Source organism: Cucurbitaria berberidis (assembly GCF_010015615.1).
Source record: "Cucurbitaria berberidis CBS 394.84 unplaced genomic scaffold K460scaffold_1, whole genome shotgun sequence".
Taxonomy (NCBI): domain Eukaryota; kingdom Fungi; phylum Ascomycota; class Dothideomycetes; order Pleosporales; family Cucurbitariaceae; genus Cucurbitaria; species Cucurbitaria berberidis.
In genome coordinates, this window is record NW_024468935.1 from 1,956,470 (window position 1) to 1,970,091 (window position 13,622).

At 48.6% G+C, this 13,622-nt stretch overlaps 5 protein-coding genes across 5 annotated transcripts; 2 read left to right on the plus strand and 3 right to left on the minus strand.

Annotated features, from left to right (window-relative positions):
- The first annotated feature begins 32 nt into the window (after nt 1–32).
- On the plus strand, nt 33–2,930 carry K460DRAFT_301200 (uncharacterized protein). Its single transcript, XM_040929862.1, has 2 exons — nt 33–2,494; nt 2,552–2,930. The coding sequence occupies exons 1-2, from the start codon at nt 238–240 to the stop codon at nt 2,740–2,742; spliced, it is 2,448 nt and encodes an 815-aa protein (XP_040792872.1). The 5' UTR covers nt 33–237; the 3' UTR covers nt 2,743–2,930.
- Nucleotides 2,931–3,867: 937 nt separating this feature from the next.
- K460DRAFT_361128 (uncharacterized protein) lies at nt 3,868–4,224 on the plus strand. The gene has a single exon (XM_040932394.1). It carries the CDS (start codon nt 3,882–3,884, stop codon nt 4,104–4,106), a length of 225 nt encoding a protein of 74 aa, XP_040792873.1. The 5' UTR covers nt 3,868–3,881; the 3' UTR covers nt 4,107–4,224.
- Nucleotides 4,225–4,429: 205 nt separating this feature from the next.
- On the minus strand, nt 4,430–6,358 carry K460DRAFT_422735 (beta-lactamase/transpeptidase-like protein; the record flags this gene model as incomplete). Its single annotated transcript, XM_040938182.1, has 4 exons — nt 4,430–5,267; nt 5,316–5,577; nt 5,658–5,740; nt 5,793–6,358. 4 exons carry the CDS (start codon nt 6,356–6,358, stop codon nt 4,430–4,432), a joined length of 1,749 nt encoding a protein of 582 aa, XP_040792874.1.
- Nucleotides 6,359–7,043: 685 nt separating this feature from the next.
- Nucleotides 7,044–11,309, minus strand: K460DRAFT_327023 (ABC multidrug transporter-like protein; the record flags this gene model as incomplete). The annotated part of the gene is made up of 10 exons (XM_040930644.1): nt 11,218–11,309; nt 11,113–11,167; nt 10,544–11,061; nt 9,753–10,392; nt 9,232–9,706; nt 8,948–9,068; nt 8,724–8,892; nt 8,141–8,674; nt 7,969–8,089; nt 7,044–7,921 (listed from the first exon to the last, which is right to left on the minus strand). The coding sequence occupies exons 1-10, from the start codon at nt 11,238–11,240 to the stop codon at nt 7,044–7,046; spliced, it is 3,534 nt and encodes a 1,177-aa protein (XP_040792875.1). The 5' UTR covers nt 11,241–11,309.
- Nucleotides 11,310–12,347: 1,038 nt separating this feature from the next.
- K460DRAFT_269416 (uncharacterized protein) lies at nt 12,348–13,214 on the minus strand (the record flags this gene model as incomplete). Its single annotated transcript, XM_040927567.1, has 3 exons — nt 12,348–12,535; nt 12,589–13,126; nt 13,173–13,214. 3 exons carry the CDS (start codon nt 13,212–13,214, stop codon nt 12,348–12,350), a joined length of 768 nt encoding a protein of 255 aa, XP_040792876.1.
- Between the last annotated feature and the right edge of the window lie 408 nt (nt 13,215–13,622).

The following is a 13,622-nucleotide window of genomic DNA, read 5'->3' on the forward strand; positions in this document are numbered from 1 at the left end:
CACAATAACCGTCACCGTCACCGTTGCCGTCCGTCACTGTCATTGTTGTTGTAGTATGCGTCCCTCTCGATGCGCATGCTCTAATACCCGCTTCACTCAATCATGGCGCGCCTTATGATGGCACCGGGGAAGGGCAGTAAGTAACGTAGATTCTGGCAGTGCATTCGTTCTCAAACGGCGGCGGCTAGCTACCGCGAAGCTATCACGACAGCTTCCCATGGTGACACTTAGGTTGACATGACTGTAGCAACGATAGACCTCCCTTTACCGCCCCTATCGTCTCACATCTCCACCGACGTCGAAGCCGATGCCGAAGCTGCCACACAGCAATTGCTCGAAGAATCCCAAGGGTCCGCCACGAAACCACGACAGCCCAAACCGTCTTCAGCAGCCCTGGGCGCAAGCCTTCTCAATGCGGCGCGCATACAGGACCGTCAGAGTACCTCTGGAGGGATGGCGCCCAAGGCAGGTGCAGGGAAGCTCAAGCGAATTAGCAGAATGACAACGGCGCAGGCGCATACGGACTATGTAAGACGCGGAAATGCATACGATCTCTTGTTAAGCCCAGAGAAGGGGGCTTTTAGGTTGCCGGAAATGGTCAACCATCAGCCGTTGAAAATTACACGGAAGAAGAGAAAGGTCCAGTATAAGGTGGAGGGACAACAGCTTTCTTCTGGGCAGCTAGCACCGCACAGAGACGAAGCTAGAAACAGCGACACCGAATCGTATCGCGCTGAAGCAAACAATGAGCCTCAACTACCATCCTCTCCCCCCGAGTTCCGCGTAGGCTCTATCGACCGTGTGGAGACTGGAGCGCATATCCGAAAACGGCAATCTACACACGATAGTGCGCCCGAAGACGTACATATTGACGAGTATCTGTCCAACGGCAAGCTCCGGTGCACTGTGGTCTTGTATCGAAATGATAGCAAAGGGCCGTATTACCAGCAGTGCTCCTTAGCCGGGACGAATCGTACTGACGTTGGCCTTCGATGCCATGTTCATATGCGAAAACCCACTACTGTACGCTGTGGTGCTGTCACGGATCAAGACGATCTTGATTCGCAATGTAGAGCTCCAGCACAGAATGAGACCGTTCATGGCCCACGATGTACCCTCCATGCAGACACTCCCGGGAAACAATATGCGCCATCGAAGTCCAAGAAAGAAAGGGATTCGAATGCCCCATCCCGAAAGTCACATCCACAAGTTCAGATCCCAGTGCGGCAAAGAAGTAGGCAGAAACCTACGAAAGGCAAAACTGTGGACGAATTTAGCGGTGATCAGCAAAGCGAGGTTACAGAGACAATTGCAGTAGCAGCGCCAAAGGTCCCCGCTGAAGGTAAACGAACAAGTGCAAAGAAGCCAACTACTAAAAAAACCGCATCTTCAAGTCAATCCAGGTCTAGTGAGAAGCAGAAGACTAAAGACTCTGCTAAGGTGTCTAAGGAAGTTCAACCTGTCCGTGAGACCGCGTCGATACATAGCACGCCTTTAGCCGGCGAGGCTGGGACTGGTGACCTAGACGCGGACGAGCAGGAACTCGATTCAGATGAAGACGAAGACGAAGACAAGGCTGACGATCCCGTGCAGCTCAGTCGATTAAGCGCATTATCGGACATTGATCAAGTCTTCCAATTCCTCGATGTTGAGGAACGTGCTGGGAAATGCCAGACCGAACTCGGTACTACCATAAAGCGAGCTTGTGAAAGATCATGCGAACTAGTTCAATCGGAAGATATTTCGGTTGACGACATCATCGACGACTTTCAAGACCTTCAAAGCGTGCTCAAACAGGTTACTACCGATGTGTCGGAATCCGATCAGCTTAGTTTCAAAAGCGACGCCTATGGATATATTTTCCGTGGTCTTACTGCATATCTACAGGTAGTGTACCTTCGGTTAGGTGAGAAGTATGACTCCATAGATGAGTCTTTGGAAGCCCTGCGCATCCTCTCCCCGCTCACACATGAAGTCCTTGCATTCAAGGACACTATCGCCAAGTGGAATGCCTCGGTACCTCAGCGCTATAAGGGTGATAGGATCGTCAAGGAGGTTGAATCGAAACTTATTGCCCCTCTTCGACGACTTGATAAATCGTTTCGAGTACAATTACATCAGCTCGAAGCTACAGATCGCCAGCGCCAAATGCGCGCAGAACTTGAGCGCAAGCGCCAAGAGGAGTTGGATGAGGAACAAAGGGTCCGGAAGGCAATTGCAATGAGCAACGCGCGATGGAGTCGCTGGCAGGATTTGCACATTGCACGCATGTTGTGTGAGCCTGATTGGACGAGGAGGCGGCATCTGGAAATTACTAGCCTTCCAGATATGGAAGAGAAGGACGCAAATGGTGTGAGGTTTGAGCGGGTGCCAGTGTTCAGGGCCCGCTCTACGCTGCCATTGCCGTTGCACTGGGCTTTCTCAATGTCTGAAGAGCAAGAATGGACGGAGGAGGAGGAACTCGTTCTGTTCGAAGCATTGATGAGCTTTGCTGGTATGTTCAAATGTATTTCCCATGACTCATTCTCAGACAAGCTAATATTCAAGCCAGGTCCAGACGTTTTCGAGAAGATTTTTAGAGCCCACTGTGGCCCAGGCTGCGTGCTACGTGATTACAATGTCAAAGAGATTATTGCGAAATCAGCTTGGAAGTGCAAAGAGTCCATTCATTTGCATCAAGATAAGGGTTGGCCGGTCCCTGCGTGGGTCAAGCACGTCCAAAATGCAATTTCAAAGGTGTGATATTTTAGCGTTGTTTTTTTGCGATATATGCCATCCTTCTCCTGTCTCCTTTTCATTTGCAGCCTTTTCATGTTTCAGACGATATCCTCTATCGTGCACCTGGCTTGTGATGTATCGGCTTGACTATGTCGCTTAATCCCAACCACGATTGAAATCCGAGTTGCAGAACCATAGTTTTGCCTCTTGGCCTCATCACTCCAGCTTTCCGCGCTAAATTTTCAACGAATAGGCAGCGCTTTGTCTCGCATTTCTCAGTGAATCGTACTGTGGCAACCATGTTGCCATAGTTCGTGTGGAAAGCCCGTGCGAGTTGGCTCAGCATCTGTAGGTGAAAGCATCCCGTAACCACGGCACGCGGCGAAAACAAACTGGCCATCGTCTCGCATGCATATAAAACTCTTCCACCTCTGCACTTAGCTTCTACATCCACTCAAGCACATATACTCCAAGGACCACATTCAACTCTCGATTCTTAGATACCACTTCAACTCATCGAAATCCTCCAGCCTACCACATCACAACTCCGATTCGCATTCTCAAAAGATATGACTCCGTCAAACAACCCCTACGCCTTGCTGGACGACGCGCCGTTGAAGGCCCTAGCTAGGATGCGAGTCCTCCCCGCTGCAGATAACAAGGACCTCTTGATCGCGCAGCTGATGGCGCAGGACATGATCACCGAGTCTCATGATGTGGAGACTGATATAGTCTACGGCAGACATCTAGATGGAGGTTGGCAGACTGTTGGTGTTGGCAAGAAGGGCAAGAAGAAGAAGGCTCTGACTACGGAAGACGAGGCGGCCGTCGAACCCAAAGAGGCTGTGGTGGTCCAACAGGTACCGGCTGGATGTACTGAAGACAAGCCGGCTCCCACAACGCCTGTTCAGACGACTGAGCAGGTTGAGCCTATTGACGACCTCCCTGCTACACCCAACCTGGATGCAACGGTCGAGGATGGACAGTGTGTCGACGGCCTCCCGGCTTCACTGTCAACGCTTCTGAGCACTCGTGTTGAGCCCACCTGGAAGGCTGTCACGATGAATTCGGGCAAGAAGCGCAAGAGCAAGAAGACTTCGAAGCCAGCAAAAGATGTGAAAATGCTGGCTATTTACGAGAAATTTGGGGGTGGGGAGGCTTTAATGCCTGGAGACAAGGCAGAAGATGCCGATGATACGGTCGTTGCGGCAGTCGAGGAGGTGCCGTCGGAGAAAAAGAAGCCACGCAAGCGTGGCAAGAAGGGTGGAAAGAGGGCGAAGAAGCCGGCGAAGGTTAGCCAGGGGGGGCGCTCACCGCTTGAGAAGTCCTCTGTCGCACTGCTTTTTGCCCTTCTTGTCTTCTTGGGTGGTGCTTGGATTTTTGTCTAGATTAAGGCTTGACCTCCTTCAAAAGAGGATATTTGCTGCGGCGTTAGTCTCTTTTCGCAAAGCTATATAATGAAGGATAATTGGTAGATCTGAAACTAGAGCTAACATCACGGGCCGGGCATTACAATCTCTTAGAAGACAAGAAAAGAAATATGAAACACTATTTCCCATATGCGCTATAAGATGTGGGTGATGCTGCTCAACTTGATTTATAGTCATAATAATATTTACAAATAGGATAACAAGTAGATATAAGAAATACATTACGTGCGTTTGTGAGGAAGAGGATTCATTACGCAGCGCTTACTTAAAAGATTACTTGCTTAGGACTCTAGCTTGTAAAGCGTTGACCGGAGTGCCAGGTTCGTAACACTAACCACTTTCCCACTCTTGTCAAAAAAGAAGACAAACTCATCGAGAGGAAGCGAACCGTAGGTAATGCCTGTAACACTTACCCAAGCAGCGCAGTCAGTGGACCACAATTGTGGGCCAGCCGCCGGGCGTCCGGTGTCCTCGTATACGGCTTTCCATGCCTGCTTCTTCCCGCCATTCGCCATCGGAGATTCCAGCTGGGTGTAATAGAGGCGAGCTTCCGCATTTATAGTTGTATAATCTGTACCAGCTTGTAGTTTTGTGGCCATGTCAACCATGTCCGTCCCGTTGCTGATCCAGGGGCCAATTCCAAGACCAGGTTTATTTGGATCGGTGGTGATAGTCAACCAAGACCTGGTAATGGGCCCATCTCGCGCGGCATATGTACCACTGAACAGCTTATCCGCCTCGTCGCGTGCTACCGCATCATACGCAGGAATCACCGCTGCACCCAGGAGATCCGCGCCCATGAAGTTGCTCATCGCTGGATCCCCGGCCATCATAATGGTGAAGCCAAGGTTGTAATCTCGCATTAACGTGAGGAAAGATGTATACTTTCGAAACGTCCCCGCTTTGGTGAAGATACTCAAGGAGCGATGCGGTTGCGTGTCTTTGGCAAGCTGTATACGCCGAACACCCCATGGGGCGCTGATTGAGGCGGCAATATCTGCTGAGAAAGTGACAGGGTTCAGCCAGCGGCGGGTAAGAGCTGGCTTGATGAGCTTGGACGAAAGTATTGCGCGGCCTATTGTGGAGAGATCGTTCGGTGAGGAGTACATGTTGCCGCCGCTAGAATGTATTAGTAGGTATGCTCACGTTGATGAGAGTAACACTGACGGGCTTGCGTCGCCTAGATGAGCGCTCCAGTAAGTCTCTTTTATGGTACCAGGAATGATCCCGACCGAAGCGGGTGCATTCTCGTAATATGTGTGTTCTAGACCCAAAGGTTTGATGATCCGGTTGTTCAAGATATCCACAAATCTCTTTTTGGTGAAGCTCTCGAGCGCATAGGCAAAAATTTGATAACCTACGTTCGAGTAACTTGCGGTCTGCCATGGCGGATATGAAGGAAACATGCTGCCTAAACCCCTAAAGAACTCTAATTTGAATTATTTAGTCCTGCTAAGATATAGTAGAAAGGGGCGAAGTCATACCTGCTCTGGTGCAAAGAGGCCACACTCCACAAGGCGGCTTTTGTGCAGTAGACAGCGTTGGAAAATCTGCTTTCCATGATGAAGGTACGTCTTCCGTCTGAGTAATCTCTCCAAGTACCCCATCTAATAAATGGTTAGTCTAGACCTCACCGGAGCAAACCGAGTCTTACAATCGCGCTCAAGCCCAGATACTTGAGAGGCCAATGACCCAATCGTTACATCATCCCATGCTGTCTCTCGTACCCCGTCGAACGCGTTAGAAGTAGATCTCCCTGCGTATACCGCCAACTCTGGGAGGAATTTTGTGACAGGTTGGTTCCAATGAACATCACCGAGCTCGGCCAACCACGCCAGAACAGCGAGGACCTTCGAAACACTACCTAGACGATAAACTGTATTTCCATCTACCACACTGACACCAGGGGTATCCGCAGGTAGATCCGTAGCAGTCCGATGCCGGTCCCAAAGGATAGGCGCCCCTGGATTGGTTGAAAAGATCTGAATAGAGTATGAGAACCTATCAATGCCGGTAATGTTGCTTCCATCGATGTAGTCAAAGGCTGCTGTGATATTTCTTATGGCCCTCTGCCATATCGGATGCTCAGCTAGTCGCTGAGGCGGAGGGAACTCCGCCCCGATTAAGGGACAATTGGGGGAGGCGATCACCAATGGTATTTGGGCAATCCCTAGCAGGCCAGAAAGGAAAACAAATGCCGCTGTCTTCATCGTTGATCCAGAGAGTGAATAGAAGAAAAAGATTAGTTGCCAAGAAAATATTGGAAATGACTGATTGAACTGTGGGTGTAATCGCTGCTACAGCAGCATTGTTAACGGGTGATTGTAAGATCCAAGATCAGAACTCTCGCAAGGGGGGATCCACATTCTTTCGAACATGAGGCATACCTTAGCGCAATGAACACCGAGGCGTGCTCAAGCTGCAGCGAAATCGTGCGGCGCTGAGTCAGCATATCTTGATAAGGAAGTCTATGAATTGTGGAATGCAATGGGACGCGAATAAGTGGATGGATGCGTAGCCGACACATCGTATGCTTCCAAACTGTAATATGTCGTGAACTGGCATGCACACACACATCATGTTAGGGACGAAGCACTTGAAGCGATGACAGTTTTCGTTCGATATAAGCACTGATCTTCACGTGCACGATGGGACAGGTTCTAGAATTCATTGGTTTTAGGTAAAGCCACGGTCGCGTCAATTGCACGAGGCATTATAGCCGCTTTTATTTTAGACACGTGTATCCCTCATTTTTAATCCAATGACTAGCTTTCATTTCAAATGATGCACGCCTTATTTCTAAGAATAACGTACCACTGCAAGTCTCATCTTAAATTTAACATAAACAATTCAACCAGACCATTATTACCATCCTAAAACTGATGATCGACCAAGCTATGAAACGCCCAAGTCTTGACCTTGGCACATCTGCCAGTAAAGCTTCTTCCTGCTCAGCAGACTTGCATGATTGCCTTGCTCCACAACACTGCCCTGATCCATGACGAAAATAATGTCCGCTTTCTGTACTGTGGCAAGACGATGAGCAACGACCACCATCGTCCGCCCTTTCCCTGTCCGTTCAAACACGGCTTGGACCTCCTTTTCGGTTTCTGAATCGAGGCTACTTGTTGCCTCATCGAGCAATAATACAGAAGGGTCCCGGATGAGGGCTCGGGCGATCGAGATTCGCTGCTTTTGGCCACCTGAGAGCGAAACACCACCTGTTCCTACATCGGTATCGTAGCCGTGGGGTAGGGAAGAGATAAAGGCATGGATGCCTGCGTCGCGACAAGCTTGATGTAATATATCCTCATTGACGTAATTGTCGTCTACACCAAGCAGGATATTCTCTCGCATTGTACCGCGAAAGAGATACGGTTCCTGGGCCACCAGACTCATACGTTTCCTGAGCACTTTCAGTGGCATCGATGCGATCTTGTCGTCATTGTACCAGATCATTCCTCGATCAGGTTCGTAGAATCGTTCTAGAAGGGAGATTATCGTTGTCTTGCCGGAGCCACTGCTCCCTACTATAGCTGCGAATTGACCGTGTGGTATGTTGAGAGAAAGGCCTCGAAGAGCAGGGATCTTACGCGTCGGATAGGTAAACCATACGTTGCGGAATTTGATGTCGGCTCCTTTCCACAGCAGGTTGGCAGGGAGGGTCCAGCGATAGGTCTCCCGAAATCTTGCTGAAACTGTGTCCTCATCTTCGAGATCACTCTGGCGCATCTTTAAAATGCGATTGGCAGCTGCAGAGACTTGCGCAATATCTGGCAGCTATCAGTATGGATCGCCGAAATGAGAGAGAAACTCGTACTTGGTCCAAAGGATAGCCACTGCCCAGCCGCTAAACTGCCTTGAATGATGGCCAGGTATGCAACGAGGAAGTTGAAAGGCAGCAACTTGGATCTTGCAAGAAGACTCCCGCCGTACCTATACTAAGTTAAATATGCGTAAAAGCAAAGCTGCATTGGGTATAAAGAAGTAACATACCATAACGCAAAGGCTATGCAAAGCAGAACCAGACTATCGCTTGCCGCGAATGCCAAACTTGAGACTCGAGCCTCTTTCCAGGACTTGAAAATGTGAGCCTTCATAAGGTTGTCATATCTTCGACATATGTCACCCTCAAGGGTGAAACTTGCAACCGTCCGGATAGCACCGATGGCTTCGGTAGCGAAACGCGCACTTTCAGCAAAGACTTCGTTGTTCCTTGCTTCAAATTTAACCTCATAGGCTACGCGATACCACCCGCCAGCTAGAATGATGGGTATCGATGGTGCCATGACGACAAGCGCGAACTCCCAGTGGAAGTATATAGCGATCGTTACGCAACCAATGAGGCTGAAAACGGATATCAATACCATCGCCATGTTGATACCGAGAAGTTGTTGCAGCTGTGCTGGGTCTGTGGCTATCCGAGCAGTAAGGAGTCCAGTGGAGTTGCTAGGCTCATCGAAAAATGAGATTCGCTTCGTGATGATGTTACGAAAGTACTCTTTGCGATATGTCGAAACGGTACTCTATTGGTAGTTAGAATCTCTCATCCAAGCTTCCTGAGAAATGACTCACAGCCGAGACCTGATTGGATATCCAACCAAGTGCGAAGTAGCATAGTCCTACCCCTGCTGCAACAGCCAGGAGCATAAGACACAAAGTACTGGTCGATGATCGAAGCTGCTCGCCCCAGTACGCAAAGGAAGAAATAAGTCGACCAAAAAGATACGCCTGTAAAGGGTTGCTGGCTATTCAACCGGGTTAGCGGGCGCATAGTACGGCAGAATATCTTCCCGAACTTACCAGCAGCGCCCATTGCTGCCACCAAAATGATGAGATAGTTATGCCAATTCTCCTTACGCTCCAGCAGTATCGTATTGATGCTACGGAAGATACTAGGTGACAACCTTGACATTGGCACTTTCTTTGCCAAGTCGAAGTCGGGTTCTGATGATGTTGGTCAGTATAGGTCTGAAGAGATATATCGCTAATCTGTGAAGAAAAATACGTCGAACAGTAGGCTGAACCAGGGACAGGATTTTGAAATAGATGGCGAGTTAGGATACACATGATTTAGACTTACCAGATAAACCAGCGATGGTAGTTCCAGATTCAACATGTGCCTCGTAGCTCTCTTTTTCGGCTATAATACGTTCCCACTTCGTTTTCATATCTTCTTCAGAATTGTCGTACACCAATCTTACGGTGCTGACAGCTAGCTGCTGAGCAAGTACCAACTTCGAGTATGCGCCAGACGTGTCTTCCAAAAGGGTCTGATGCGATCCCTGCTGCACAACTGCGCCCTTTGCTACAACAACAATATTGTGGGCATTCTTGATCGTAGATAGCCGATGCGCTATAACAAGAGTTGTTCGGTCCTGTGCAATGTTTTCAAGAGCGGCTTGCACAATGCGTTCACTAGTAACATCCAACGCACTAGTGGCTTCGTCGAAGATCAATATCCTTGGTTGCCGGACGATAGCCCTAGCGATAGCAATCCTCTGACGCTGACCACCGCTGAGACGGAGGCCCACTTCTCCAACTGACGTTGAGTAGCCCTACAAGAGTTAGTCTCTGGGATGATCTCAAGGGCTCAGTACTTACCTCTGGAAGTATATGGATGAACTCCTCTACGTACGCCTCTTTGCAAGCTTGAATGACCATCTTCTTCTTCACTGCCTTAGATGCGTTCTCCCATTTCGTCCCGACAAGCCCATACTCCACATTTTTGAAGATGCTATCGTTAAATAGGAATGGCTCTTGTTGAACGAAGCCAATTTGCGAACGCCACCAATGTAGATCGATTCCATTGAGATTTCTGTTGCCAATCTTAATGGTACCGTTGCGCAGATAATTGGCGATGGGATCGGCTCCACCGAGTTCATACCACCGCTGGATGAGTGCCATAATCGTACTCTTGCCTGATCCACTCGGGCCCACGATAGCTGTCGTCTTGCCTGCCGGTATACGTAGACTCAACCCGTGCAAAATCTTCACATCGTGGCGTGTAGGGTAGGCAAAGTTGATGTTGTCTAGTGTAATATCACCGTCCAATGACACTTCGTCTTCTCGCACCCCAGCGGTAGAAGGTTTTGGTGCATCAATGATTGTAAAGAAGATTGATGCGGCGTTGATGGCGTTGGAAACCGCTGTTAGAGGGACAGATACAGTGTTCAGATGTGCCAACATCGTAAGCACAGACATAAGAACAACCACTAGTGTTTCTATGTTGGCGAACTTGAAGCTCAGATACATCTTGACAGCAAACCAGAAGCAAAGCGCAAAGGTTCTGTTAAAGTCAGTACAGCAAGGACCCTCCGTATCGAGCAGCGGGACTTACGCATATATAGTGAAGAATACTAGGGCCGTATTAGTCCTAATCGAATGTACAATACGGAAACCACATACCTGGAGCGTGCTGTAATGCTAAAACAGGAGACAGCCTTTGGCTTAATACCCTTGTCTGTTGAACAAACTTGTTGTACTTCTGTGCCAACCTCTCTTCGGCACCGCATGCAGCAATCATTCTAATACTTGACAGCGCCTCGCTTGCTACCCCCGATGCATGTCTCTCTAACTCCTGTATCACAGCATACCTTTTTACCACGAGCGGCGTTATAATCGAATACCATGATACAATCGCGACAAGTCCACTTGCAGTCACCAATGTCAATTCCCAACTGAACAAACATCCGATGACAAGTGCACTTAGGATCACAGTAACTGCTTGTATCAGAGACGACAGCCTTTCAGAGATGCCTAATTGCAACACATTAGCTGTAACAGTAATAATAGCTGTAGTTTGTCCTGGAGGAAGGGCATCCAATGTAGAGATCGGTTGTTGGAAAAGCGCTTGGAGGTAACATGACCGAACGGTCGCTGAAACCCGGAGGCTCGTAATGCGAAAACCAATCTATGCATTATCATCAATATCATCAACATACATTGTAAGAGGAGTTCTTACAATAGCAAAATAAGCTAGAAGAAATCGGCCGATGAACAGATAGACGATATACAGGCTATACAATTGTTAGCGTGGGCGGAGAAGAACATAGATAACGCCACATACACGTATCTGTCTATGATGGCCATGAAGTCTGTAGACAGATTGTCTGATGAGGTTTTGGCTAACGAGTTGAACGTCTTGACGAGACGCGCTAAGGTAGTATTAGTAGCTTGGTTGCTCTACTCGTATAATACTTACCGAAAAGTATGTTCATGAGCGGCAACGTTGCTCCCGCACACACAGACGCGACTAAAGATGCCAAAAGGAATATACGATCTCTTGTTGATGAATACGAGAATATCCTCTACCCCTCCATTAGCGTATGTGCAGTCGAAAGCTGATGGCGCATACAATGAAGATTCGCGTGTTTCCTCCCGCTGCAGATATCCATGTCGGTGCATGCCATGGCCATGCTAGCCAGCGTAACTTTGTTCTAGGATTATTAGACATCTTGACGTTGCTTGGACCGATTGACTGGACGGTGGAAAACCACAAGCCTACAAGGCTGTCGTCACGTGTGGAAACGTCGACAAGGTTCAGGTCAACAGTCCAACATTGTGATGGGGATCTGGTTGATTCTGTTCAAGGGTTGAAAGTATACCATTCCGGTATCGGTCCCTGAGGTGGAAAGAATGAAACCGGGACGGGCCGCAAAACCTTCACGACGAGCGGCAAGGCACGTCTTTGGTCAACGCGTAAAACGCAATCAATATCCCTGTCGAGTGCGGGCATATCCGTCTTGGAACTGAGATTTGATTCTCCCTTGCATGTAGTGTGGGCCCTATAGAGCGGGTACCAAGGGAAGGGTACTGACATTCTGTCATCCCGTTGTTCCGGGCCTCGCATTCTGCATCAAAGGTTTCATTGTTTTCCCAGGCACCAGAGCACCGGGCCTGTGATTTGGAGTGATTCAGGGTAAGATCGGGCAAGTTCAGGCTCCGAACACCAATCAGGATGGAACAGATCTACTTCGGCGATTTAATTAATATGATCGACGATCTATCCTAGCAATGATTAGATTGCCGACATGTCCATATCGTATAATAAATATGTCGGGTATAGCGTGACCGAATATAGTCACAGAGTGTTACAAGCAACAACATTCAATAATAAAATGACTAGCAACTTCGAAGATTAGATTCTGCCATACATGCAGAGACAATGAACAACGAAGCCCTCGAAAAGGCTTTATTTCAATAAACAGAACCACCACCATTGACTTCATCAATCATACGACGAACGGTATCGCCCAGCTCTTTAACCATATGCTTGTCTCGCGGCAAAGTATGTCCCTTCGCATGGTCGAAAATGAATGCTGTGTCTGGGTCACACACGTTGTAAAGTGCGATGTTTCCGTGAAGGTAAGGGTCTAGTGAGCCAACTGTCGTAATCGATTAGCAAAAGAAAGGGCGAAAATCTCGATGGATTGCGTACTTATGTGGCAGCTAGGGACTTCAATCATCAATTCGCTCTCGTCCGCAAGCACAAGACCATCCAGCGTAGGGGTCATTGGTGGCCAGCCACCAAAGAACAATGCGCATTTTAACATGGGTTCTCGTCCTTCATCCCTCTCCCTCATCTTCTCGTGTAGTAATAATGTTCCTGCAATCGTAGAGCCCTCTGAGTATCCCACAATCCCATCGAATGGGCCTTCATTCTCCATTATTCTATAGAGATACTCCAACGTACATCTGGCGCTGTCGTCCGTTTTCGCCACTCCATAAGTCATTAGCTCCCGCATTGTCATTTCTGGTGTTTCTAGCTGCGGAAAGTCGCGAATACGCTCGATCACATCGGTTGTATCAGCATCGGCATCGGCAGGGACGATGAAGCGATAATAGGGGGCTCCGCCAAAGAAATCCTCGTACCCTACAGGCGGAGGTACCTCATAAGGGCCTTGGATGAAATGAAAACTGGCAGTCTCGTCAGACTCGAGCTCTTTGGTAAGAGGAGCCAACTGGACTCTAAACTTCTATAACCTGTCAGTAAGATTAAAGTATAAATAACGACAGGCTCACTTCAATGCTTCCATAGGCGCCTGGCAAACACAAAAACTTCATGGTGACAGCGAAGGACGACCACCCTCGAGGCAAGGAATCGCGGTAATATTAATCTGACAAAATGCACTTCGCAGTCTATACACTGAAGGGCGCGCAAAGTGCAGAGGACTTATTATCTCCATCAAGCTAAATGCATAGGCCATGGGTAGGAGCAAATTTTGTCTAGGGAGGAATGGGAAAAGACTATTCCAAACATGAGCCGAAAGCCGAAGTTGAATTTACGCTAGGCTTTCATGGCCAAAAGCTGGAATGCATTGATCCCCTAATGATAAGAACTGCAACCTCACTTCATTCCATGCTACGCATCATGTTGCAGAACACTATCATGACTATGTTATCTGTTGGGCGATCTAGTATGCGATTCATCGATACGAGGTGCAGACCGTTCCAATTATTCCGCTTTGACCC